The 27,077-nt window shown below is 39.8% G+C and overlaps 2 protein-coding genes across 10 annotated transcripts in view; one reads left to right on the top strand and one right to left on the bottom strand.

Moving 5' to 3' along the window:
• pan2 (poly(A) specific ribonuclease subunit PAN2) overlaps positions 1-27,077 on the top strand; it is a 113,545-nt gene that overhangs the window by 83,371 nt on the left and 3,097 nt on the right. For 2 of the 7 annotated variants that reach the window (XR_012102044.1, XM_073071340.1), the window contains 3 exons: positions 10,624-10,680; positions 16,724-16,760; positions 17,508-17,600. The exons of 2 other annotated variants lie outside the window; for them this stretch is intronic. Coding sequence is in view for 3 of the 5 variants with exons in the window: in XM_073071340.1 (XP_072927441.1) it covers positions 10,624-10,680; positions 16,724-16,760; position 17,508 (95 nt within the window). In the remaining 2 variants the exon portion in view is untranslated. Of the gene's footprint in view, positions 1-10,623; positions 10,681-16,723; positions 17,601-27,077 lie in introns of those variants that run through there. 3 more of the 7 variants (XR_012102043.1, XM_073071336.1, XM_073071339.1) reach the window with 2 other exon arrangements.
• inpp1 (inositol polyphosphate-1-phosphatase) lies at positions 2,254-26,861 on the bottom strand. Of its 3 annotated transcripts, XM_073071346.1 has the most exons (7): positions 26,171-26,435; positions 20,630-20,722; positions 11,508-11,740; positions 10,236-10,296; positions 5,577-5,777; positions 4,720-4,891; positions 2,254-4,043 (listed from the first exon to the last, which is right to left on the bottom strand). In XM_073071346.1, exons 3-7 carry the CDS (start codon positions 11,709-11,711, stop codon positions 3,557-3,559), a joined length of 1,125 nt encoding a protein of 374 aa, XP_072927447.1. In that variant the 5' UTR covers positions 11,712-11,740; positions 20,630-20,722; positions 26,171-26,435; the 3' UTR covers positions 2,254-3,556. The 3 variants fall into 3 exon arrangements, with proteins under 3 accessions (XP_072927447.1, XP_072927449.1, XP_072927450.1); XM_073071348.1 differs by lacking the exons at positions 20,630-20,722; positions 26,171-26,435 and adding an exon at positions 26,762-26,861; XM_073071349.1 differs by lacking the exon at positions 20,630-20,722 and having other exon boundaries at positions 26,171-26,428.

The raw sequence follows: 27,077 nt of genomic DNA, 5'->3' as shown, positions 1-27,077 counted from the left end.
GAAATTACAAATGTCACTCCACTCTTCAAGAAGGGAGAGAGGCAGAAGAAAGGAAACTATAGGCCAGTTAGTCTGACCTCAGTGATTGGGAAGATGTTGGAGTTGGTTGTTAAGCATGAGGTTCTGGGGTACTTGGAGGCACATGATAAAATCAGGCCAAAATCAGCATGGTTTGTTTGAGGGAAAATCTTGCCTGACAAATCTGCTGGAATTCTTTAAGGAAATTACAAGCAGGATAGACAAAGAATCGGTGGATGTTTACTTGGATTTTCAAAATGCCTTTGATAAGGTGCCACACGTGAGGCTGCTGAGTAAGGTAAGAGCCCATGGTATTACAGGAAATATTCTAGCATGGATAGTATTGACTGGTTAACAGGAGGCAAAGAGTGGGAATAAAGGGAGCCTTTTCTGATTGGCTGCCGGTGACTAGTTGTGTTCCGCAAGGGTCGGTGTTGGGACTCTTTTTGTTGTATGTCAATGATTTGGATAACGGAATTGATGGCTTTGTGGTCAAATTTGCGGACAATACGAAGATCAGTGGAGGGGCTGGTGGAGTTGAGGAAGCAGGGAGGTTGCAGAAGGACTTGGATTAGGAGAATGGAGAAGTGAGTGGTCGATGGAATACAGTGTCAGGAAATCTATAGTCGAGCATGTTGAAGGTAGAAGGGATACAAGCAGACTTTTCTAAACGTGGAGAAAATTCAAAAATCCAAGTTTTCAAAGGGACTTGGGAGTCCTTGTGCCGGATTCTCTAAATGTTAATTTGCAAGTTGAGTCTGGTGAGAAGGGTAAATGAAATGTTGGCATTCATTTCAAGAGGGTGAGAATATAAAAACAAGGATGTAATGCTGAGGCTTTATAAGGCACTGGTGAGACCTCACTTGGAGTATTGTGAGCAGCTTTGGGACCCTTTTCTAAGAAAGGATGTGCTTATATTGTAGAGGGTTCAAAGGAGGTTCACTAAAATGATTCTGGGATTGAAAAGCTTATATGAGGAGTATTTAGCTCTGGGCCAGTACCAATTTAGAAGAATGGGGGAGGGGGGTATTGAAATTTTTGAATGTTGAAAGGCCTAGATAGAGTGGATGTGGAGAGAATGTTTCATGTAGTTGGGGAGTCTAGGAACAGATGGCACAGGCTCAATAAAGGTATGTCCAATTAGAACAATGAAGCATTTCTTTAGCCAGCGGGTGGTGAATCTGTGGAATTCATTGCCACAAATGGCTGTGGAGGCCAGGTGATTGAGTGTATTTAAGGCATAGGTTGATAATTATAAAGGTGTGAAAGGTTATGTGAAGAAGGTAGGAGAATGGTGTTGAGAAGGAAATGGATCAATCATGATGGAATGGCAGAGCAGACTCGATGGGCCAAATGGTCTAATTCTGCTCCAATGTCTTGTGGTCATTCTTCAGAATCCAAGGCCAATCTAGTTCAATCACCCTTTAAAGGTAACCACTCATCTGCAGACTCACTCCTTGCATGGACTGTAAAGCAAGTCTCTTTTGCTTTGGGTATTGCGGGAGTAAAACATGGTGCTGTGTTCTGATTTCAACTGTATTGATACTTGCATATTTACACAGAATAAGGAAGAACATCAGAAGCTTTTATTCTCATTAATGCAGAACTTTACAATATCAATATTTTTACCCTTAATCATTTTATTACAAAAGCCTAGCACAAATTAATTTTGCCAGTTTAAGTTCTACTTTTGAAACATTACCTAATTTGCCTCCATAGTATTTGATATTAACATGGTGATCATAATGTCTCTGTGTGACCCAACAACATATAACAAACATTTAACGTGCACAGAGTTAAAATAATCAGTGAACTAATTTAAAATATTTTTGGAAAAAGCAAAGCCCACTTGTCTTTTTGAAATTTTAGCTGTAGAATACTGGATAATGAGGGAGCCAAAAATGCCCCTCACACATCCACCTCTGTCCCTCTCTTGTTCCTCCAAGGAAGCCAGTGAAATCATTCTGTACCTGTATCCTCACAGTTGACATAAACAGTTCCTAGTTTTTTTTTCCCTTCCAAAGCCTTTCACATGATGGAACTTATCTCCTGGTTTCCCTTGATCTTACAATCTTGGACTTTGCAAAACCTTGAACCTTGAACCTGGTGTAGCCCCAATTACTAACTACTTTATCTATTTTCAAAACTTTGTCTTAAACTATGGTATTTGAACCTTTGTTTTGTTTTTTTAGATCACACATTAAAGACATTCTGCAAATAAAGCAATGAAAGCAATTTTTTGTACATCAAATCTTTATTTTAGCAGAAAGTTACATGTTTCATTACTTTGTGTAACAAGGATATAAAAGGCAGTTTAACTTTAGGCTCAAATTAAGAGATTTGCTTTAGTTATTGTCTGATTTAATTTTAACTAATTGTCAACAACTTGAGGGAGTGGAATGCCTTGTACAGAATTAATCTTGTTGAATAAAGCAGAGCTTTATACAGCTAAACAGCTGTACTACCCATATTTGGTGATAAGGACTAATTTTTGATATTTTTTGGATTTCTCTGCCAGATGCTGTATTTGTGTCGATGTATTGAGCTCTGCTGTACAATCATAATCAAATAAATGACCATTTGAACATTCTTCATGGCCACTTGGGCAAAGTATCAGTGGGCTGATGGATCCTTGCCTCGGGGATCAATTATTTCCAGAGGAGAGGATTATTTCCACAATTGTTGGATGTTAGTCTTGGAGCAAAATTTGTGGTTTGCCCTCTTTCTGACAATGCAAGAGGCCAAAGGGAATATTAATAATTTTGCAGAATGTGTAAAATCTGCAATAAGACCATAAGTCATAAGAGCAGAATTAGGCCATTCAACTCATTGAGTCTATTCTGCCATTCCATCATGGCTAATTGATTTATTATCCCTCTCAGCCCCATTCTCTTGCCTTCTCCCCAAAACTTTTGATGCCCTTACTAATCAAGAAGCCATCAACCTCCACTTTAAATATACCCAATGAATGCTTAGACAGCCATCTATGTAAATGAATTGCAGATTCACCATCCTCTGGCTAAAGATATTTCTCATCTGTCCTAAATGCTTCAGAACTTTCCTTTGTTTTCTAGCTGCTTTGCCAGAAATACATTTAAAATAGTAAGAGACCTGTTGCATAGTAATGCACACAAAAAGTGCTGGAGGAACTCGGCAGGCTAAAGGGCATCTATGGAAGAGTACAATTGACATTTTGGGCCTAGACCCTTCAGCAGTTTTGGCCCAAAACATCCACTTTTCCATAAATGCTGCCTGGCCTGCTGAGTTCCTCCAGCATTTTGTCTGGTGCTTGGATTTCCAGCATCTCGAGACATTCTTGTTTGTTATATAGTTACTATTTAATCTATTTTGAAGAACACTGTCAATCTGATTTCTGGTATATTGTTTCAATGCTCTAAAATGTCTTTTAAATCCATTTTACTTTTATGAAAAATAATTGGCTGGGGCTAAGGCAATTCTTTGTTTAATAAAATGCATGTTTGTAAACTTTTGCATTTAATTTTAGTGTGAAGTAAAACTGTACTTCAAGTATGTACAATTAAACCAAGAGTGCATTAATAATGGCCTCTAGGTGCTGTTGAGACCTGTAAGCCACAAGGCCTCCTCTGTTGGCCCATTTCTCGGTTTCTTTTGACCCTTCATCAGGCATCTCGTATTGGAGTTCGGGAATAACACCAGGGCCCCTCTCCTTCACTTCAACCAGAACTTTGGCAAGGTTTACAATGCCCCCTCCTAAGGATTTCAAGATGGCATGAGGGCCACAGGTATCCCATTTAAAGGTAGTGTCTGTTGTGATGACATAAGCATCTGCCAAACCAAGGATTGTACACAAGATCTTGTATCCTGCCCCTGAAGCATAGTATATTCTTTCACCACAGAGAGGAGTTAATGCTTTCTTGATGCCATCCTTCTCACTTGAGCTCATGACTATTGAAAGTTGGTTGTAATCTGCAGGAAGCTGCTTTGGAATGGAGTGGATATTGATATCATTGTAGGAAATGCCCCAGTAATATTTCCCCCTCCACCTGCAAAAAGAAAAGAAATCTGCATGAGAGGAATTATTTTATACCTCAACAGACTGAATAAGAATAACTTGCTTTAATGGAATTCTTGCTTCCATCAAGAAGCCTTGAAGAGTTTTTGGGTACCGCTTAATTAAAATCAATTTTTTTCTATTATTTCTTGGAATGCAGAATCACCAACAGGGCAGCATTTATTATCCATCTAAATGCCTGTGGTGTGGTAGTGAGCCACCTGTGAACTGCTGTGGTTGTATGATGTTACTCCCACACTGCTATTTGATCGGGAGTTCCATGGTATAGGCCTGGCAATGATGAAGAAAAGATTATGTATTTCCAAGTTGGGATGGTCTGCAACTGGGGGAACTTGTAGGTGATCTTCCTGCTGCCCTCACCTTCCTAGCTAGTTGAGATCACAGGTTTGGAAGTTCATGTTGAAGAATCTTTGGCTAGTTGCTCCATTGTATCTTGCAAAATTTTACAAAATGTGAAGTGTTTTCTCCATGGAGCTGCCCTAAAAGAGGATAATTGTCTTCAACCAATGCTTATTTTGATAATCTTCTTTCCAACAATTACTTGGGGTGCAGTATTTAGATTGGACTCTCACTACTCAAACTACCATTCAATTGGACACATGGGATAAATTATACTATTTGGTCAGAAATACTAAAAATTATAGTACCTTAAATTGGGGTCAGCTTCATTAAATGGGACATTAATGACTCCCATGATTGGCTGCCCTGAGTTTCTGTCGAAGACGCCAATAAGTACGGCAGCAGATTTCAGGCCATATGGGTGGATGCCAGAGTTGAACTTCTCTTCAAGCTGCCCTTTGATGTACTGATTGGTTGAATCTGTAAATGGAAACAGTTTTAAAAATGTATATTAAAAAGTTCTTAAAGGACAAAAGAGCAATTTTATGTTTCATCAGTTTGAACTCATTGAAATGTGCAGACCCAGAAAAACTAAGGCATTTGTACAACTTACTTTCTTTTTCATATTCTCTCTCAGGATGCAGATGTCACTGGCAAGATTAGCATTTATTACTCATTCCTAATTGCATTTTGGGAAGGTGCTGGGTGAAATACCTTCTCAAACAACGCCACGGTGTAGTGAAAGTATTTGATTGAACTGAATAGTTTGCTGAGCCATTTCAGAAGACCACTAAGGGTCAATGTTACATAGACAATGGAGTTCTCACATTTCACTTTCAATACTCTTTAAAGGGGTTATTTTCCAATTGCCATCAGTAATTTGCTTGAGTAGGGTCTGTGGTGGAAGAAGTGAAAGGGATTTGGATGATGAAGGGTGAAGCAAGGAGCAACTCTTATCTGCTCACGTGGGTGCCTTGAAGACAATTGACTACTTGATTTACCTTTGTGTTTCCTGTCAGAATGGGCAGTTGTACTGAAAGGGAAGCTCTCAGTGACTGATGAACAAAATCAAAGGAGTCCCACCTTCAGGAAACTTGAACCCCTATAAGTTAACTGTAGGTTGAAGAGAATTTTTTTCTCCAAGACGATTACAAGTTTTGCTTACCAATAGGATCAACCCATATCCCTATGGTATCCATAGGAATGTCAATATTTAGTTTTCTCAAGACTGGACCATCGATGTGTACATCTTCATGAATGCACTTGGCCAGAAGGTTAGCAGCTTTCAGATTTCCATCTAGCACTGTACTTATCAATTCTGCAGTTTCTTGCTCTGTTTTGCAGACTTTCACAATAATGGTTTCACCTGCAATGGAAATAAAGAGCAGGATGATTGTAATACATCAGAGAGTACAATGTAGCGCTTTGCTCTCATTATTTGAGGGATGTACTTGCTCTGGAAGCAGTTCAGGAAAGATTCACTGGGCTGAGGCAAAAAAAAAAAGCTCATGCTGGAAATCTGGAACAAAAACAATGTGCAAGAAGCACAAAATGGCTCAGGTGAAGGGAAATAGACTCAATGTTTCAGGTTGATAAATCTTCGTTAGGTGATTTCTGGCTGGCTGAGTGCTATTTTCTGTTTTTTATTTCACTAGGTTGAGTTCCAGGTTGAAGCAGTTGTCTTGTGAGGAAAGGTAGAGCGGCTTATGCCGATGCTCTTTAAAGTTTAGAAAAGTCGGTGGTTATCTTATTACACATGCAGTATTCTAAGGAGGCTGAACCGGATGGGTTCCTCTCATAGGGGAATTGATCCACTGGGTACAATTTGAAGGTTTGGGTTGCCTTTTTACAGAGATGACAAAATTTCTTCCCTATAAGAAACATGTGGAGGTGGAGTCCCTGAATATATTCAAGGCTGAGGTAGATCTTTAGATTATGGGGAACAAGTGGGGAAAGTGGTGCTCAGGCCAAGATCAGATCAACCACAATCTTAATACTGGAGAAGACTTTATGGAATAAATGCATGACTACTATCCCTATTTTTTTTTCCCTTGTGTCCTTCTAAGTGGTAGTCTCAATTTAAAAATTGAGGAAAACCTAGTTTGTCTATTATTGTACTTGGTATACTGTACTTATGGAAATTCACAAATTCCATTCAAAAATGAATACAAGTGCATCAAGGCAAATCAAGACTGCAAGTGAGTGTGGCTCATAACATCAAAACTCTTTAGTCTTGTGAGCTGATCGTAGTTCAGCCACTCCAGTGAAACTAGTTTACTCTTGGGCAGGATCTGGTGCAAACTTAAATCTGAAGTGATTTGCCTCCATGTCAGCCAATTATCAAAGTAAAACCTCATTTACTAATGTGCGTGCCCCAGGGTAACTTGCTTTCACAGTTTTGTGGGCTTGAAAGCAACTGATGAGGTCAATAAGAATGGCAGGCTCTTCTACAGATGGGACAGGAAGTGCTTGTGAAGTAGGGTGCTCCTTCTGTTGCAAGGTTCTCAACACCATTCCAAATACAGTTGGCCTTCCTTATCCGTGGATTCAACCAACCGCGGATCGGGAAAACCCGGAACTTCTCTCTCCAGCACTCATTGTTTGAGCATGTACAGACTATTTTTCTTGTCATTATTCCTTAGACAATACAGTATAACAACTATTTACATAGCATTTACATTGTATTAGGTATTATAAGTAATCTAGAAATGACTTAAAAGTACAGGCAGTCCCCGGGTTATGAATGAGTTCCGTTCCTGAGTCCGTCTTTAAGTCGGAACAGGTACATCCGGTATTACTTAGCATCAGTTAGTCAAACGTTTTTCGTAGTATATAGTACATATTTTACCTTTCTATGCATATAAAACACTTAAGAAACATACGTATTTCAATAATTTAACCACTTGCGTTGCTTAGTAATAATTGTAGCTTTCATCAGGGCAGAGCCTTTCATATGCTCCATTAAAATTGTTCTGATCGTTGATTGATTGTAGCCTAACGCTTTTCCAATGACTGATGGTGTTTCACCTCTTTCCAATCGTGTTATTACTTCCACCTTATTTTCAATTGCGATCGTGGTTATTTTCGTTAACAGAAACACTGCGGATTCAGAGCTGTGCCGCCAGGTCCTAATGTCCAGCGCACAGAGACATGTTAAACAAAGTCTGGGGTTCCACTGGGTCCTAAAGACCACTGCACTGATGCATGTTAAATAAGGGACTTGAGCATCCGCGAATTTTGGTATCCGCAGGGGGTCCCGGAACCAATCCCCCGCGGATAAGGAGGGCCAACTGTACTCTTCTTCTTAGCAGTTGTGGGCCAGAGATTCCCAGGATATGTTGCACTTTATCAAGAAGGCTTTGCATACATCTTTTCATCAGTCCATCTGGTACTCCCTTTTGACCCATCTAGTCCATGCTGAATTATTATTTTGCCTGGTCCCGTTGACCTGCATCTGAACCATAACCCTCCCATTCTTGTACCTATCCAAATTTCTCTTAAATGCTGAAATTGACCTGCATCCACCACTTCTACTGGCAGCTCATTGTACGCTCGCAGAAGTAACCCTCTTATGTTCCCTTAAATAATTCACGTTTTACCCTCAACCTGGAACATACATTTACCCTACCTATAAGCTCTCTATGACCTTATCTACCTGTGATGTCACTTTTAATGGATTATGGATCCATATTCCCAGATCTCTCTGTTCTACCGCACTCCTTAGTGCACTGGGCAAGTCCTACCTGGTTTGTCCACCCAAAGTGCATCATCTCACACTTGTCTGCATTAAATTTGATCTGCCATTTTTTTTCAGCCCATTTTTCCAGCTAGTCCGGATTCCACAGCAAGCTGTGATAGCCTTCCTCGCTGTCCACTAGACCCCGAGCTTGGTATCATCCACAAATTTGTTGATCAGTTTACCGCACCATCATGCAGAGTGTAGATATAGATGACAAACAACAATGGAAGCAGCTCAGAGCCCTGCAGTACACCACTAGTCACAGTCACAACTGGCCTCCAGTCAGAGAGGCAACCATCTCCTCCCACACTCTGGCTTCTTCCATGAAGCCAACATCTAATGTAATTTACTACCTCATCCTGAATGTCTGGACCATCTTGACTAACCTCCCATGTGATACCTTCCAAAAGGTCTTGCTAAAGATCTCAAAAGAGTTGTCAGTTTCAGGAGTCTGAAGTGGGGTTTGCAAGGTAGCAGACCAAGTGTAAATAGGTCCTCAATGTTGGGAGAGGATATTAATTTATTTTAATTTAGAGATACAACCCTTCCAGCCCAATGAGCTGCACTGCCCAGCATCCCACCTGTTTAACACGAGCCTAATCATGGGGCAATTTACAATGACCTATTAACCCACCAACCACGTATGGCTTTGGAATGTGGGAGGGAACCCATGCATTCACGGGAAGGGATGTACAAACTCCTTACAGACAGCATTGGAATTGAACTCCAATGCCCCAAGCTGCAATAGCATCGTGCTAACCGCTACATTCCCATGGATGTTGATGTTAGTCGACTTGCCCTTTCATTGAATTTGGAAGGTTTTGTAGAGATGACGTTGGCAGTACATCTCAAGTGTCTTGAGATGCCTGCTGTCCAGTTCTCAAGCATAAAGGAGGATAGGGATAACTGTACCTGGTTAGACTATGGTTTTGTGCCAGGTCTGAAGTTTGATCTTCAAATGCCCTTTTCCTCAATTAGCCAGATGTATTGAAGGTAGTGGTGACATTCATCATCAACATCCGTCTTCTCTGAGAAATAGTTCCCAAGAAGTTGGAAGAGGTCCATGTTTTAAGCCCATAACATCGGAGTAAACCAGTACCCCATGTGATCTTGATGCTTGCAATTAATTTTATTTCAATCATAAGTTTTCAAAACAGGGTAATTCCTTATTACAACTAGTTATTTTGAGATGTTATACAACTAATTCAAGAATCCACTAACTTTTACGTGAAGATTTACAAGCCTGATTTTGGCAACAACTGGCAAAAAGTATGTTACTTTCTAGGTAACCAGCCTGGAATTCTAGCAGGAATGTTTCTTGTGATTTGCTGATTTATGCCAATTTTGTAGTTTAGGGACAGTTTTATCTGTCCCTAGAATCACTTCATACTGTCTGAAAAATTAGACATTGAAGGAAGAGCAGAAATGTTGCAGCATAACTTGATATACTGAAAGCAAATTTTGGCAGTATAAACTGCCATTGAAAATGTGAAAAACAGCTTAAATATTTATAGCCCAGACATTACATTGCAAAATTATGCAAATAAATTCTTGTGTGATTTCAGCATTAGAATGTGTTTTGTCTTTGAAAAGCTTTAATAACCATATTCTAATACTTTCACCAAATATATTCTGCTGACTCAGTGATCAATTTCAACATTGATCTTTTGATTGCAAAGCATCCTTGTAGAGTCCTCAAAACAAATGTTAGATGGCCCCAGTTTGAAAATGGTTATTGTGGCAAAAATCCAGACAGATGAGGTATGTAGTTTGGACCAGTTTACCTGGTGTTTATTTGATTCAGGGACTGGCACTTGCTCTGCAGGGATAGAAATCAGACAGGGATGCAATTCATCATATGAAATGGCAGCCCATCAAACCTGACCCAAATAGTAATTATGCAGGTAAGCATTGTGATCCCAAGTGTTCCTGTCCTACCTAGAAGCGGTGTAACTAACAGTTTTAAGAACAAATTGGAAAGTCAATGGATGGAAGGAAGGGGTTTATTATTTCAGCTCCCTCATTCTTTAAAAGCTGACTGCACTCTATGCATCACAGAATAACTGAAGTGTTTTAGCAACGTACCCAAGCCATTTTCAAAATGATTGGATTCCTCTCCAGCGATGTGAGATGCAAGCTCTGGAAACTAATTAAACAGAAAAACAACAACTAAAGTATCTGGGCATTATAGAGTTAATTTAAGCACATTAGCCAGAAGAATAACAGATTTTAAAAGAAACTTTGTATGAGTCTGTCAGAGACACCAACCCAAATTCTCTCCAAGCCAGTACACCCAATGAAGCAAAGCAGCAGTTGAGGGTGCAGTAGAAGCTGGGTTCTCTCGCTCTTGCCCTTCTTTCCAATTAAGATTTAAGTCTCATCTGAACTCGTATCAACGTTTCATATATTTTCACTTTTGAAATGTAACAATTAGAGCTCAAAATTTAAAAAAATGCTCCGCTTTTATTTACAGCAAAGCTTGGTACCCGTTACTACCCAGAACAACTTCCAGTGACATTTTACAGGTCAGGTAAGACATTGTGTCAATGTATAATCGTATGGTTACACCCCCTGAACAAATATAATCTATTTCCAGTAGTTGAAACAAATTTATACACGTTCCTGAGTAAACTGCAAGGAAAACATTTATATGCCATTATAAACCTAAGCATGACTTTTTTTTTACAACCTTTACATTTTTTCAGCATTACAGTTACAAACAGAACAACTAATTGTAAAAGGTATGTGACATTGACAACTTTTCTCCCTTTCATCTCTCATTAATTTCACAAAGACAGAAACCGGCCCTTTAGGTCACCACGTCCATAGCAAACATCAACATTTACCCACATTAGATCCACAGACTCTCCTGCCTTGGTGCTAGTCCAGATACGACTTAAATGTCGTGAGTCTCTGCCTCCACCACCCCCTCAGGTAGTGTTCCAGATTCCAACCACCCTCTTGGTGAAAAGAAAACTACTTGAGCTCTGGAAATAACTTTCTTGTTCATTAAGATGAAAATGTGTTCAGCTGCACCTCCCCCCCCCCCCCCCCCCAAAAAAAAAGTGGGATTGAACCATTCATTAACCACCAACTTAGGATTCTAATGAATCGGCTACAAGGCAGATATACTGTTGTACTTCAATCACATCAGGTTGGGATGTGCCTCAACCCCCGACCTTCCACTGTGTATAATATTTCCTGTTCTCACTCTGCTCTGATAAAAGTGCAGATTTTGGATGAATTGTGACTTGTGAGCTACAAAGTGATTGCTGGTTGCAGGAAAAGGATTTTTTTTAAACCTTGCCATGGTTTGGGCAGGTTTCTCCCAGCCTACCTTTCTAGCATATTCAGTACCTTTTTCCCAATGTCATGCTTAATCACTTCCTGAATGATGACATCTGCCAGAGTCTTGAAGTCTTGCACAAACTTCTTGTTTTTCTCTGGCCCTTTCTTCTCTTCGATCAGAAGCTGGAAGAGCGCGTCTTCTCGTTTGCAAGCCCGAGCTATATTTGCTGATTTCTCAGATGCACAGATCAAGGCAGTTAGGAGATCAGCCATCGTGTGATGTGGCAATCTTTTAAGCACTGCTATATAAAACAAAACAAACAATTGTTCAAGCACATGTTGCAGACCGCAAATTTATTTATAAAAGGAGCCACATACTCAAATCTTGCCCACTAAGGCCAAAGTATAGGAAATAAATCCATCTCAGTGGTCATCTGGTTTCTAATGTAATAGTCTTAGCCAAATGGGATTCTTGGTAAGCACATTCTTTCGGAATCAGATTTGATATCACCAGCATCTGTCACGAAATTCATTAACTTTACAGCAGCAGTACATGAAATACATGATAAATATAGAGAAAAACCCTGAGTTACATTAAGTGGGTATATATGTATATGTGTGAGAGGAAGATAGTTTGAGATACGTATAGTTTGTGTATATGTATATATAACCATAACAATTACAGCTCGGAAACCGACCATCTCGGCCCTTCTAGTCTGTGCCAAATGCTTACACTCACCTAGTCCCACCTACCTGCACCCAGCCCATAACCCTCCATTCCTTTCCTGTCCATATACCTATCCAATTTTACTTTAAATGACAATACCGAACCTGCCTCTACCACTTCTACTGGAAGCTCGTTCCATACAGCTACCACTCTGAGTAAAGAAATTCCCCCTCGTGTTACCCTTAATGTTTTGCCCCCTAACTCTCAACTCATGTCCTCTTGTTTGAATCTCCCCTACTCTTAATGGAAAAAGCCTATCCACGTCAACTCTATCTATCCCCCTCATAGTTTTAAGTACCTCTATCAAGTCTCCCCCCACCCCCCAACCTTCTACGCTCCAAAGAATAAAGACCTAACTTGTTCAACCTTTCTTTGTAACTTAGGTGCTGAAACCCAGGTAACATTCTAGTAAATCTCCTCTGTACTCTCTCTATTTTGTTGACATCTTTCCTCTAATTTGGTGACCAGAACTGTACACAATACTCCAAATTTGGCCTTACCAATGCCTTGTACAATTTTAACATTACATCCCAACTCCTATACTCAATGCTCTGATTTATAAAGGCCAGCAAACCAAAAGCTTCATGTGTGAGAGAAAGATAGTGTGAGATAATATATCTATTAAATTGTTCAATAAGTAGTGCAAAAATACCAGAAATAAAAAAAAAAAAGTAGTGAGGTAGTGTTCATGGGTTCAATGTCCATTTAGAAATCAGATGCCAGAGGGGAAGAAGCTGTTCCTGAATCATTGAGTGTGTGTCTTCAGGCTTCTGTACCTCCTACTGATGGTAACAGTGAGTAAAGGGCATGTCCCGGGTGGTAGGTTCCCATGACTTCCAACTCCCATGCAAGCCTCTCCTCAAGGTGCATGTACTTTAATTCAGTACCAGATTATTCATGATGGATTGGGTGCAAAAGTTACTACATTAAGACAGAAACAGCAGGGAAGCTGATGTGTTACATACAGTATGTGCAAGCCAATTGAAACTCAAGCTGATCCACAATGAGCACATCTGCAGCAAGTGTCTGCAACTTGAACTTTGGAACAGAGTTGATGGAGTGAACAATGAGATGTTGAGGAAAGTTGCATGAACAGTTTGTTTTACCTGAAGGCAGTCACATTCCTTGGAATAATTAGCATTGAACTGGTAAGTGAAAAGGAGCAGAAAGGTGTAGCAAGGAGTGGGGCAGGTGTGGGGATCAAAGGGAGTGTTGGAGGAGTCTCGGTCTTTGCACATGTTCAAGCAGGCCACACGTACTGTGCTCCTGTTGGACAAGAGCAAGGAGCTTATGGTGGATGAGCAAACTGGCCAGGGCACAGTGGGCAATTCAAGTTAATGGTGTGAAGAGCAACATGGTGGTAATTGGGCTCACAGTTAGAATACTGTGCAATTTTGAGCAGTATACCAAAATGCTAGAATTAAGAACATGCCCTGGGCTTGGAAGGGAACTTGAAGTGAAAAGGGAAAGATGCAATTGTCATGGTCCACATGGAACCCAATAATATGGATAGGACAAAGGAGGTTCCGCTGAAGGAATATCCAAGATGCAGTCCAATCAAAAAGCAGAGGGAGAAAGGAAATAATGTCTGGATTACTAATCTAAACAAGGTGCAAAATTACTAAAAATCAATAAGATCAGAGTTGAAAGTGATTCAAAGATTGTTGTGGGATGAATGGATTTCAAGTCATGGAGCACTGGCATCAGTAATGAGGAAATGGAGAGTTAAAGAATCAAATAACTTGTGTAAAGGGTGATGGGAGGGGTAGGGTGGTGAAGTTCACACAAGAGAAGATTTTGAAAGTTAGAGAAAAATGACAGTTAGAGAAACAACAGTCCTGAATAGGTAAAAATGACAGTTAGAAAAATGACAGTTAGAGAAACAACAGTCCTGAATAGGTAAAAATAACCAGAGTATACAAACATAGGAGTACATATCAGAACAGGGAAAAATGTCAAAAAGACAAAACTAGAAGCCCTTTACCTGAATGCAGTCAAAACAGGATAAGTGAATTAATGGCACAAATGGAAATAAATGTGGTTTGATGCAATATCCTTTGTAGAAATGTGGTTGCAGATTGACTAAGGATAAGAATTAAGCATTTTGGAATACTTTTGGAAGTAATAGGAAAATCAGGTAGTCTTGATGTTAAAGAATTCAGTAAAGCCAGGGTATTCACGTGTGTTTTTTATTGAGGAACTAATGGGGGAAGAGACTATTTTATATCCACTACTGTAGAAGATGATCTTTTAGTTGGGGAATCTTTAGGGGAAAGTGAACATAATGAAGAATTTTGTATGAAGATTGAAAGTGATTTAATTCAATCTGAAACTAGGATGTGAAGTGTAAAAAAAAAACTACAAAGGTGTGAGGCACAGGTTAGCTATATTAAATTGGGAAATTACTCCCAAGGAATGAGAGCAAATAAGTAATTACATTAAAAAATTAATGCATGTTTTACAGCAAATGTATATCACTTCAAGGCTAGAAAGTGGTCCAGGCATGACTAACAAGAAAAGTAAAAGCAGTTAGAGATCAAACCAAAACTCTTATAATGTTGCCACGGTGAGTAATGAGCCCAAGGACAAAGAAAATTCCCAATTTCAGCAAGAGACCATGAAATTGATAAGGAAAGGTGAGAAATAGACTGTACAATTTATATTGATAGACTAGAAAGAAAACGTTAGCAAAATGTAATGAAGGTCCCTTAATAGCTGAGACAAGATAATTTACAGCAGAGAATAAGAAAAAGGCATAGATACTAAACAAGTATTTTATTTCTGTCTCTGTGTTCTGTAGTGGAGAATAAGAACAAATGAGCAACTTAAATAAATCAGTGGAACTGGTGGACAATAAATTGTAGGTCACTGGGTACTTGAATCCTAAAGTTTTGAAAATGACAGAAGCACTGGTTGCCTCCTTCCTAAATTTCATAGATGTCAGAACAATTCCTAGATAGGAAGGTAGCAACTACTGTATAATCCCATTGTTTAAGAAAGGAGGGAGAGATAAAAATGTGGTACCACAAAACGGTCAGCCAGACATCAGTCGTAGAAAAAATACTAAAATATATATTACAAAGTGTTAGCAGGGCACTTAGAAAATAATAATGGGATTGGCCAGTCAACGTTGGTTGATGAAAGGGAACTTCAACAAATTTGACAGATCTTCTGGGTTCTTTTGAATTGTGACTAGCAGAACAACAAAGTAAACTAGCTCTTGTGTTTGGATTTAAGAACACCTTCAATATAGTACCACACCAGAGGCTATTGTACAAAATTTGAGCGAACTGTTTGGGGTTAATGTTCTAGCATAGTAACAGTTGTAATGGGAGGAAGCGACTAGTGGGTGCCACAGGGATTAGTGCTGGGGCTCCAGCTGTTCACAATCTACATCAATGATCTGGATGATGGGACCCAAAGTATTACAACCAAATTTGCTGATGATACCAAAATAGATGGCAGTGTGGGCTGTGAGAAGGATCTAGAGAGGCTTTAAAGGGCCATAAACAGATTAAGAGAAAGGGGAAGGAATATAATGTGGAATATGTGAGACCATTCACTTTTGTAGAGAAAATAGAAAGACGAGTTTTATTTAAAAAGCAATAAGTGATGTCCAGAGAAATCTGGATACACAATGTACAGGTACAGGAAGAAATATGAAAGACAAATGGTTTGATGGCTTTTATTGGAAGAGGATTTGGGTAAAAGAGTAAAGGTGTCATACTGAAATTATATTAGAGCCCTGAAATATTGTAAACGGTTCTGGTCTCCCCTGCTGATGATATACTCACAATACAAAGAATGCAGAGAAGTTTCAACCACGTTGTTACTAAAGTTAGTGAATTATCCTGGGAGTTGAGATATTAAGTAGAATGGGTCTATACACTTTAGAGTTTAGAAGAATTAAAGAATAACCTGATTGAAACATACAAAATTTCCCCACAGAGTTTGACATGGTACATGATATTGTAAGGATTCATCCAGAAAGTAGCGAGGCACAGAAACTCTGGTTAGACCACACTTGAAGTATTGTGTTCAGTTCTAGTTACTTCATTAGAACATTACAACACAGTACAGGCCCTTCAGCCCACAATGTTGTGCGGATCTTTTAACCTCCAAGATCAATCTAACCCTTCCCTCCTACATAACCCTCCATTTCCCTATCATCTGTGTGCAGATCTAAGAATTTCATGGATGTCCCTTGTGGATCTCCCTCTACCACCACACTTGGCAGGTTGTTTCACACACCCACCCACTCTGTGTAAAGAACTTGCCTCGACATTCCCCCTCCCTTACTTTCCTCTAATCACCATAAAATTATGCCCCTTTGTATTGGCCTTTTCTATCCTCATTATAGGAAGGACGTGAAAGATTTAGAGAGGGTGCAGAAAAGATTTAACAGGATGCTGCCTGGAATAGAGAATGTTTTAACATTAAAGGTTGGGAGAGCTAAGGCTTTTCTCTTTGGAGTAAAGGAGGATGAGAGGTGACTTGAAAGAGGTTTATAAGATTGAGAGGCATTGAGTAGACAACCAGCACCTTTTTTTCCCCCCAGGGCAGCAGAAGCCAATACCAAAGGACATCTGTTTATGGTGAGTGGAGAAAAGTTTAGGGGAGATATCAGAGTAGTATTTGTTTTTTAACAAAGATAATGGGTGTCAAACGCACTGGGGGTGGGGGTGGTAGAGGCTGAGACAAAAGGGATATTTAAGAGACTGTTAGATCGGCACATGGATGTAAGAAAATTGAGGGTTCTGGGTTCTTTGGGAAGGAAGGGTTAGATTGTGGAATATGTATATATAAGTCAGCACAATATCATAGGCCGAAGAGTCTATACTGTTCTATGCATACATTTTCTTGTGATACTGTAGTCGCAGTATCAAAACCTGGGCTGGCCATGCAAGACTGAAATAAGGAATCAGCTCTCTGGGATAGAGAATTCCAAAGAGAACAATGAATCTTTAGAATTCTCTACCCCAGATAACTATGGAAGATCAGTCACTGAGTATATTCAGGATCAATAGATTTTTGGACGTCAAGGGAATTAATGGATGTGGGATTAGAGCAAAAGGAATGGTGCTGAGGTAGATCAGTCATGATATGATTAAATAGATCAAGTACATGGAGGGGAAGGCTTCTCTTCCTTACGATTTTATTTGTGTAGATGTAGATTTATAAGAGATTTATACACTATATTATAGTGATCTGCAGATTTAAAGACTTAATTCTAAAGAAGCTCCTCCCATTATTAACATGTTAGCACTTCAGGTACAATTCCTGACTTTGAAATGAACAACAGAGATAAATGATTAATTGATTTGATTTTTTTTATTGGATAGAGTTGCAATCGAAGGAATGTTGGCCTGGACACTGGGAGAACACCCTGCTACAAAGCACAAAATAAAAATGGAATTGCTGTTTTCCAAATCCAAGTACTGAGGTCTTTTCTGATAATATTTAATTAAGTGGCATTCTAAATAATTACAACTTCCTTAAATCGTGACAGCCATTTAAACCCAAGGATTAGAGTTCTTTCCATTTTTAAGTCTGTAATAAGGCACCATCTTATTTGGGTTTTAAGGCATTTGTATTATGAAATGAAAAATGGGTTATATTTGCATTGCAAACTCAGTGCCATTGGATGAGGATCCTGTATGGAGAAATCAAAACAGGAGCTACAAATATGTAAAATCTTAAAGTTCAGTATGAGGGATTAAAAACAGCACGAGGTGCCAATGATGATTGCAGTATTTCTCAAATATCTGCCACACATGTAGTGTGCCCAGCCCAGAAATGTTGTGAATCACTGCACAAATCACCAAATGTGTCCTCATCGAAAGATTTTCCAGGATTGCTTTTATCCACTTCCCTCAGATACTACGATATAATTTTCCAACTCGGAAGGTTATTCCTTCCTCCATACGGTAATGGACTGAAACCACTAACACACTTCAGTGACAATTTTCTTAGCACATTTTAATCATGGAATAGCTTTGCATTGCAATTAAGAGAGGAATTCTTTGAATGAAGTATAGTCTAGTTACTTGGATTCATCAATCTGCAGTGCATTGTGATGTTGAACGTTATTTATCTCTATCCACTGTTTATGTGGAATCTTTTTATATTCTACTGTGTTTTAGATTAGGACCCAAATTAGCTCATTAGAGATTTCAAGTTAAAATAAATTTACAAATAGGGTTAATGTTAGAAGTCCCATTTACTCTGTCACATGTCTGAAAATCAAAGTAAAGAAGTTCATTCATCCATCATGAAAACTATTATTAAATATATAAATGCACAGAAATCCATCCCTGTCAATAAGGCTGAGTGATATATTGTACTGTCAGTGTATTGTAATTTGCCTCAAATTCATTCCATTGAACATTTCCAGTGCCAGAGTATAATGGTCCAACAAGAATGAACTTTTGGGCAAAAGTCTCAGTTGTATCTGCTGGAGTTTAGCTAAGTGGGACTTGCTGAAATATACAAGATCTTTAGGGTTCTTGGCAGGGTAGATGAGGAGAGGATGATTCCTCTTATAGGAGAATCGATAAGTAATGGTAGCCATTTTTAAGGAAAGGATCACCCATTAAGACTGAGAGGAGACAAAATGTTTTCTCTGATGGTGTCTTGAACTCTGGTACTCTTCCTCAAAGGGCAGTGGAAGCAGAGTCTTTGAATATTTTTAAGGCAGAGGTAGATTGCTTCCTGATAAGCAAAGAGTAAAAGCCTACTGGGGTAACAGAAATGTACAATTGAGGTTTGCAGTAAGATCAGCCATGCTCTAAGTGGCATAGCAGGCTCAAGGAGCTGAGTGAGCGACTCCATCTCCTAATTCAAACATTCAAATTGGAGAATTTATTAGACAAACTTGCATTCAGGATGCCCCAATGCATTCATAGAAAATGAGGGCCCTTTGGAAGTATGGTCACTTCTGTAATGTTGAAAGACAGCAAGCTCTCTAAGACAATGATGTGATTACCTGTTTTTGTAACATAATCCCCAGGACAAAACTGTCTTGCTTTTCTCAGTTCTGTGGGAAATTTTATATACTTTATTTTCTCCATCTAACATCTCATCCAAAAGACAGCTTTTCTATAAGTGCAACCCTCTCTCGGTACTGGACTGTCAGCACTGATTTTTATCCTCTGATCTCTGGATGGGATTTAAAACAGTCTTTGGACTCAAAGGCAAAAGTGGTACGCAATGAGCCACAGCTGTCTGTCATCTGTATCCATCATAATTCACCTGACTAAATGGGGAAAGTCCTTAATATTTTAACAACATTGCACACACTCCAAACAAGCCTGTACTTATCTGATGTAAGCTAATCTAATTCTTGGAGCTCAACTACATAACTGTTAAAATTTGTTGTTATGCAGATCATTCTTCTCTACGTTGTCTCCAAAGCCCAAATCATTCCCCATATTTGGTGACTAAATGCTTCTGATATTTTTTAAAATACATATTTCCTGATAAATAAGCAGAGTTCGACATTAGGACCTGTGCAATGTACAAAATGTTTTCAGAGATTTCCTAGAAGGGAAATCACTGCTGTAGAACTTGATGCCAGGGTGAGGGTTCATCTTGAATTTGGAGAATGAGACCCAGAATTTTAAGATCTGCCAGAACCTCAACTTGGCAATCAACTTAATTCAAAACCATCTCTCTTCCGATTTGATCATATCTAAACTAAGCAAGGCCATTAAATATACAATGGAGTGAAGAATTTATTAAATCTCAGTCCACCTAACTGCCACTGCTAGCTAACACAGTCAACACAAGCAGCTGCTTATAAAGGGCCTTTGTATATTTCCAGTATGTAGGCTTGGGAAAAAAAATACCAGAGATGTTCTGATGGAATGCAACAGGAAACGTTTCACAATAACATTTATTCAAACACATACTGTGGTTCTCTGAAACAACATTGCAGTGGGTAAAAGTACACAGGAAAATTTCGACAACAAAAAAAGTCACAGTCACGGCATTCTGTCCCAGAGCATGATTCCCAAACAAGCAGAAGAATGAAGCTTCTGGCTGGTACACAGGGAAATCATGTCAATTTGACTTGAAGTCCCATCCCTCCATGTCAGAAGATTGTTGTTTCAAGCTCCCACAATTCTGGATTGACATCTCAGAGGACTGCTGTTTCATGAAAGGTTTGTTTCTTCCCCCCCCCCCCCCACCACCACCAAGGTAAATTAGGCCCCCATCCCACTTTTAAGGCAGACTTTAAAGATTCCTAGCTCCAGTTGCAGAACAAGGTGTTTTCTAAACCTCTGACCCAGTGATTCAGCTGAATTGATCATCTCCCAAAACAAACCAGTTTATTCACCCTCTTTATTCATGTTGTGGTTCAGAAATGGTGTGGTCTTTCTCTGCAATAATAAGCACTGTGTAAAATGCATGATCACTGCTAACTTTGATGAGGAGGTATAGAAATCCAAATAATAGCAGTTACCTTTTGGTTCATATTCAGTGTCTGCTGCCAGCCACAAACAGGCATGAATGGTGTTAAACCAGTTTCCTGGAGGCCAGCAGTAAACTTATAAACCTAGGAAAAAATGTGTGTTAAAAATTTGGCACTGCTAATATGGAAATTGATTTAACAACATAAACATGGTTTTGGGCTCACAGGATCCCTTCAATCTGGAGTAACAATCATTTCATTCTCCTTTACACTCATGTACTGAAGAATGACAATAAACAATCTTGAATCCTTTAAAAATGTTGGGTTGAGACACCCTAGAGACATAAAGTAACTGCAATTTTTGTTTCTTATGCTGTGCTGGATTCAGTAGCATACTAGTCACCAGACTTGTGAATCGAATAAAGGCAAGAAGTTCAAGTCCCATGCACGAGCTTGGGTATTTAAATTAGGTTAAGTACATTAATCTGTAATTAATGGGTCCACACGAATGAACCCATTAACTATCAGATTGTTGATAAATTATTAGATTGTTGTCAAAAACTTCCATTAGTGAAACTTGCTCCTTTTACAGAGTTCACCCTACATATGGCTCCAATAATAAAAGTTGAAAATATTGGGTCAGGCAACTGTGGAGAGAAAATGAGAGCTAACATTTCAGATTGATGGCTTTTCATCAGAACTATAAATCTAATATGTTAACTCTATTCCCATTTTTTATCTGAAATTTTAATAATATTCTTCTCTCTCCATAGAGTATTACACATTTTTATTTTGTTTTGCGACTCTAGTGGTTGACAGTGAAATGGCCCAGTGAGCCACTTGGTTCAAGGACAGTTAGGCATGGACAATAACTGCTGGTCTAACCACTAATAGATACCCATATTCCATCAATGAATTGGAAACATACACTCAGTGGTACACCCACTCGTTAAAGCAACCAACTAATCAGCCAATCACGTGGCAGCAACTCAATGCATAAACATGGTCAAGAGGTTCAGTTGTTGTTCAGACCAAACATCAGAGTGGGGAAAAAATGTGATCTAAGTGACTCTGACTGTGGAATGAATGTTGGTGCCAGATGGGGTAGTTTGAGTATCTCAGAAACTGCTGATCTCCTGGGATTTTCACAATCTCCAAAGCTTACAGAGAATGGTGCCAAAAAATAAAATCCAGTGAGCGGCAGCTCTGTGGGTAAAAATGCCTTGTTAATGAGGGAGGTCAGAGGAGAATGGACAGACTGGTCCAAGCTGACAGGAAGGTGACAGTAACTAAAATCACCACGCGTTACAACAGTGGTGTGCAGAAGAGCATCAGTGAACGAACAATAAAAGTGACCACTGATTGTACATAATGGTCCTTCCATCGCCACTGACCATAACCTCAGTGCTTCTCTAGAGTGGAACTTGGAAGCCAGAACTTTCTCACCCAAAGGTGAAAGTTTCTGGAAGGTGTAGGGTTATTCAGATTTGAAATGCACTGCCAGAAATAACTAAAGTCAGAATCCATTATCAACTTTAAAAGGACTGTGCATAAATGTTTTTTTTTAAATGTTCAAAGGTTATAGGAAAAGATCTAGGCAGTGTAGTGAAATGAATCGTTGTTTGAAAGAAGCACTTTAAAAATTCTGTTTCACTTACAGGCAACACTGAGATCTGAAATGTACAAGCATACTGGCTTAAACTTAAATACATTAGGCAATGTGAGGCACAGACTGTTTAGAAAATGCTACATCCCATTGTAATTATAAGGCTGTAAAAAGAAGAGTACTAACCAGCCAGTGTGCAGATATTTCATAGTTCTCCTTTTTTGAATATGGCTGTTGCTAGTATTCTGGCATTTATTGCCCATCTCTGTTTGCAGTGACTGAATGTCTTATTAAAGCCACTTCAGGGAACTATAAGAGTAACCTACCTCATGTCCAATGGAATTACATACAGTCCAGCCCTCTGGGCTGTGAATCCAATAACATAACCAATACAATGCTGTTTTATTATAATTGGAGACATCAATACAAATCTACAGTCATGAGTCAAAACAGTTGCCTCACTGAGATAAGGTTATCAGTCCAAGATCAAGGTTTGGTAAGCAAGTATGTTGCTAATAACTTGTAAATCATTTATATTCACCACCCTTTATAACATAATTGCAATATACTTAGTGACAATGTGGCATCAGCCAATGAGTTAGAGATAAGACAAATTTATTCACAGTCTATTGTACAGCAAAGTCAATTTACTCAATTGAAGCTATTTAAAAGAGCAGAGGAAACAAACTACAATTTTTCCACCCATAAAAACTGGGTAATTTATCCAGAAAGATGCAGTGAGTGGAGCAAAGTCACATAGAACATGCAAATTATGTACACAAGATAATTATAGTCAACTATAGTGGTGTGGTTACCACACTTGGGTGACAGGAATTAAAGAATCTATGTGGGGTGATAGAAATTGATGATGGTCAAGAGGCTAGAATTGGAGGAACACAGAACAAGGAAGGTGGAAGTGCTGGAGGAGGTTACAGAAATAGGGAACAGCAAAGACAGAAGGGATCTGAAAAATAAGGATGAGAATGCTGAAGGTGGCATTGTTAAACCATGAGCCATTGTGGGTCAGAGGGACAATGAGTGAATGGGACTTGGTGTGTATTAGAAAACAGGGCAGCAGATGGCTGTTTGAACTGAAGGTTAGAGGGGCTGAAAGATGGAACTAAAGTTGTATTAAAACAAAGTATACACTTACAACTTTATTCCTTGGAGTGTGGGAGATTGAAAATTGATCTTAGATAACTATATAAAATAATGAGGGGCATAGATGATGTGAAAGTACCCAGGGCTGGAAATAAAGAACTAGCGGGCAGAAGTTTAAGATGAGAGGGGAAAGTTTTGAGAGGAACTTGAGAGATAACTTGTGTTACACAAGAGGATGGTATACATGTAGAATGAGCTGCCAGAGGAAGTGGTTGAGGCGGGTACAATAATTACTTTTAAGAGACTGTTGGACAGACCAAACTCAGGCAAATGGGATTAGCGTGGATGGGGACATCATGGTTGCATAGACCAAGTGAGCCCAAAGGGCCCATTTCTGTGCCATATGACTGCCCCTACACGGACCAGAAACAAAGGTGCTTCTACCCTATGCAACTGCATCAATTTTCTCTACTGCAGTGTGTGACGCAGACGCGCAGAACCCGCTTTCAAATGAGGGGGTAGCAGAAACACTGGAGCTACTCCACTGCAACGCAAACGGGCTGGGCAGAATGCACAAGCAGCACCAGTGCATCAAGAGCGCAATTGCATCTCCTGGCACAGCAGCTTTGCGCTGACTCCGCTGAGCACAAGACCAAACCCACGTCACAAAGGATATCGACACATTTCTCTCTCGGGACAGATCTTGTTCACGAGGCCTGTGCGTCTCCAGCACCTTTCATCATCACTTAGACCTGGCACGGTGGTTGTGTGGTGAAAGAGTGGCTGTGCTTTCACATGAAATAAATGTGAACTTGGGTTTAACAATTTATGTTCTGCAAATGATCATTTACCTAATAGTCTCATTGAGTTAATGCAATACAGGCAAGCCTCCCGTAACAGCCTGTTAACCCCGTTCATCTGTTTGTGTTGATAACTAATGGCACTTTTAACCAGGAAGGAGAATGTCCTTGTCAGCTACTCTGAATCTTTCTTTGAATTATAGACAGGACTGTAAATATTTAATTGTAAATTGTGAGCAATTGTGCTGCACGTTACTGATTTCAAAGTAGGATCACAAACTCCACAGTAGGTCATACACCACAGACAGCTAACAGCAGGATTTCAAACACGGTCAAATCCTGTGAATTTAATGACAATTCTTTCAACTCCAATGTCCAGACAAATCAATAATCCCACCTGTTATAACCCACATTTCCGTAGAGATTCAGGGACACGTTGCTAAATTGGTAGCATTCTTACGCGAGTGAGAAGTTGTGGATTCAAACCCCACTCCAAAGATTTGGGCACAACGATCAGGCCATCATCTATTGCAGTACTGAGGGTATGCCACGTTGACTGAAGACATGTTAAACAAGGGCACACAGGAATTAACAAATGCTGTCTGGAGGAAGAGCTGGGGATTTCCCCACTAGGGTCCTGGATTAGAGAGCATGTTTTATGAGGGTATGGTAGTGGTAGAGGCAGATACATTCGGGACATTTAAAAGACACAAGGATAGGCACATGGATGAAAGTAAAGTGGAGGATAATGTGGGAGGGAAGGGTTAGATTGATCTTGGAGTAGGTTAAAGGGTCAGCACAACATTGTGGGCCAAAGGGTTGTACCATGCTGTTCTATTTACAGACTTTGGCTGGCTAGTGCTGTTCTAACAGTGCCTTGAAAAATTACTCAGCCTCTAACCCTTTGTTCACATAACTGAGTATTACAACCAGGGATTTTGACCAGTTTAATTGAGAATTTTTATTTGTGAATCACATGCTCATTTCACAGTAGAGCCCCCCCCCCCCAAAAAGGGAAAATTGTAAAGCATGAAAAACTAAAAATTCAAAAACTGAAATGTCAGCAGTTCAAAAGTATTCATCCCCCTTTACTCAGTACATAGTTGAACCACCTCTCGCAGCTATTACAGTCAGTAATCTGTTTGGGTAAATCTCTATTAGCTTTGCACAATGTGATGGAGCAAAAATTGCCCTTTCCTCCTTGCAAAATTACTCAAGCTGTGCCAGGTCAGTTGGGGATAGTCACACAAGCTTAGAAAGGAGAGAGATGTTGTATTTGAAAGAAAAATAATTGAGTGTAAGTACAAAATTTTTATATGAAGAGTTACATTAGTTCATGCCAAACTCTTAATTCTGTTTAGTCCCATCCACCCACACATGGCCCATGGCCCTTCATACCCCTCTCATCATTTACATACTCATTTTTTTTCCAAAAACAAATATATATTTTAAGTGATGTGTAGTAACATTAACCTATTGGTGGTAGTGGTGAACACATATAACCAAGAAGATTGGAATTTACTTCTCAGACAAACACCATGCACTGTTTTATTACATCAACCCGAGAGGACAGACCTCTCTCTTCCTAAAGATGTCACCACCAACACTGCGCTGCACCCTCAACACTGGCCGAATTAACCTGGATTTTTATGCTCGTGTCTTTGGAAGCAAGGGGTATAGTCCTCGGATAAGGACGATGTCATTTAGCACAGAGAATGAGGGTTGCAATGCATCTGTGAGGGAATTGGAGGCACAGTAAATCATTAACCATTTTCAAGACTGAAACAGGTAGGTTTGTGCATTAAGGTATCGCTGGTTGTGGATAACAGCGAAATGAAGAAGTAAGTTTCAGCGGTCGCTTGCCACGACTGCTTTCGTTGCATCCGGCAGAACAATGGAAGAAGCGGCCTGCGCTCGTAGTGGGCACAGCTTCCCCTCAGCGCCCAGTCCCGCTCCCCAACCGTCCCTGCACCGCTAACAGTACCGGATGCCGCCGATTTAGCAGTCTTTCCGGCTGTTCCAACGTGGGAGATCCACTCGATCGCGGTTCATTCCGCACTGAAGCCCTGATGTGTTATCTCTTACCTGCTTCTCGCCGTCGCCGCAACCCTTCAACAACTCTAGTCCCCGTCACTGTTGCTAACCAAAGATGTGCGGGGCGGAGGGGAGGAATAAGTCGATAGCGCCCACCCAGAGAGAATCCTAACCTCCCAAGACGGCCTCTTAAACGTGGCCAGTGTTTTAAAGGCTCCGCCACTCCATGTTCCAGAAAAAGAACGGAATATTTTAGGCGTGGGTGTGGACAAATACCAGAGGGAGCGCCGCGTTGAGTGTAAATTTTTATGGAGCACCGCGCTGTAACGAGTGGCGCTGTGAGACTATAGCACCATTAGAAAGGTGACTAAGGAAGTTCCACCCTTGCAACTGGCAGATGATAAAATGTGATCTTTCTTGTATGAGGGTATAATATCCAATGACAAAATATCGAAGAGGACTGGAAGAGCTCTCCCACTTTTTGGGAGCCATATTATTATTTCTTAAATATCACTAACATCTGTTGAATATTATTCGTTGTTTGTGGGAGTCTTGTGAAAATTGGCTGTCCATTTGTTTTTCAGTATTGCTTCTGAAGTAGCTTATGGCACATTGAAAGTGACATATAAAATGGCAAAATACCTGATCCTGATGTCCTGGTGAAGGGTCTGGGCCTGAAATGTCGACTGCACTCTTTTCCAATAGATGCTTGCCTGACCTGCTGAATTCCTCCAGCATTTTGTGTGTGTTGCATAACGTCATAAGATTTAGGAGCAGAATTAGGTCATTCTATCTATTGAGTGTTCCACCACTCAATCGTGACAGATTTTTTCTCTCAACCTTATCCTCCTGGTAATCCTTAATCCCCTTACCAATCAAGAACCCATCAGTCTCTGCCTTAAATACTACTTGTTCTCCACAGCACTCTGTGGCAACGAATTCCAGTTTATCCACTGTC

The sequence above is a fragment of the Hemitrygon akajei genome, chromosome 18 (assembly GCF_048418815.1).
Source record: "Hemitrygon akajei chromosome 18, sHemAka1.3, whole genome shotgun sequence".
Lineage (NCBI taxonomy): Eukaryota > Metazoa > Chordata > Chondrichthyes > Myliobatiformes > Dasyatidae > Hemitrygon > Hemitrygon akajei.
This window is presented reverse-complemented; position numbering and strand designations above follow the sequence as displayed.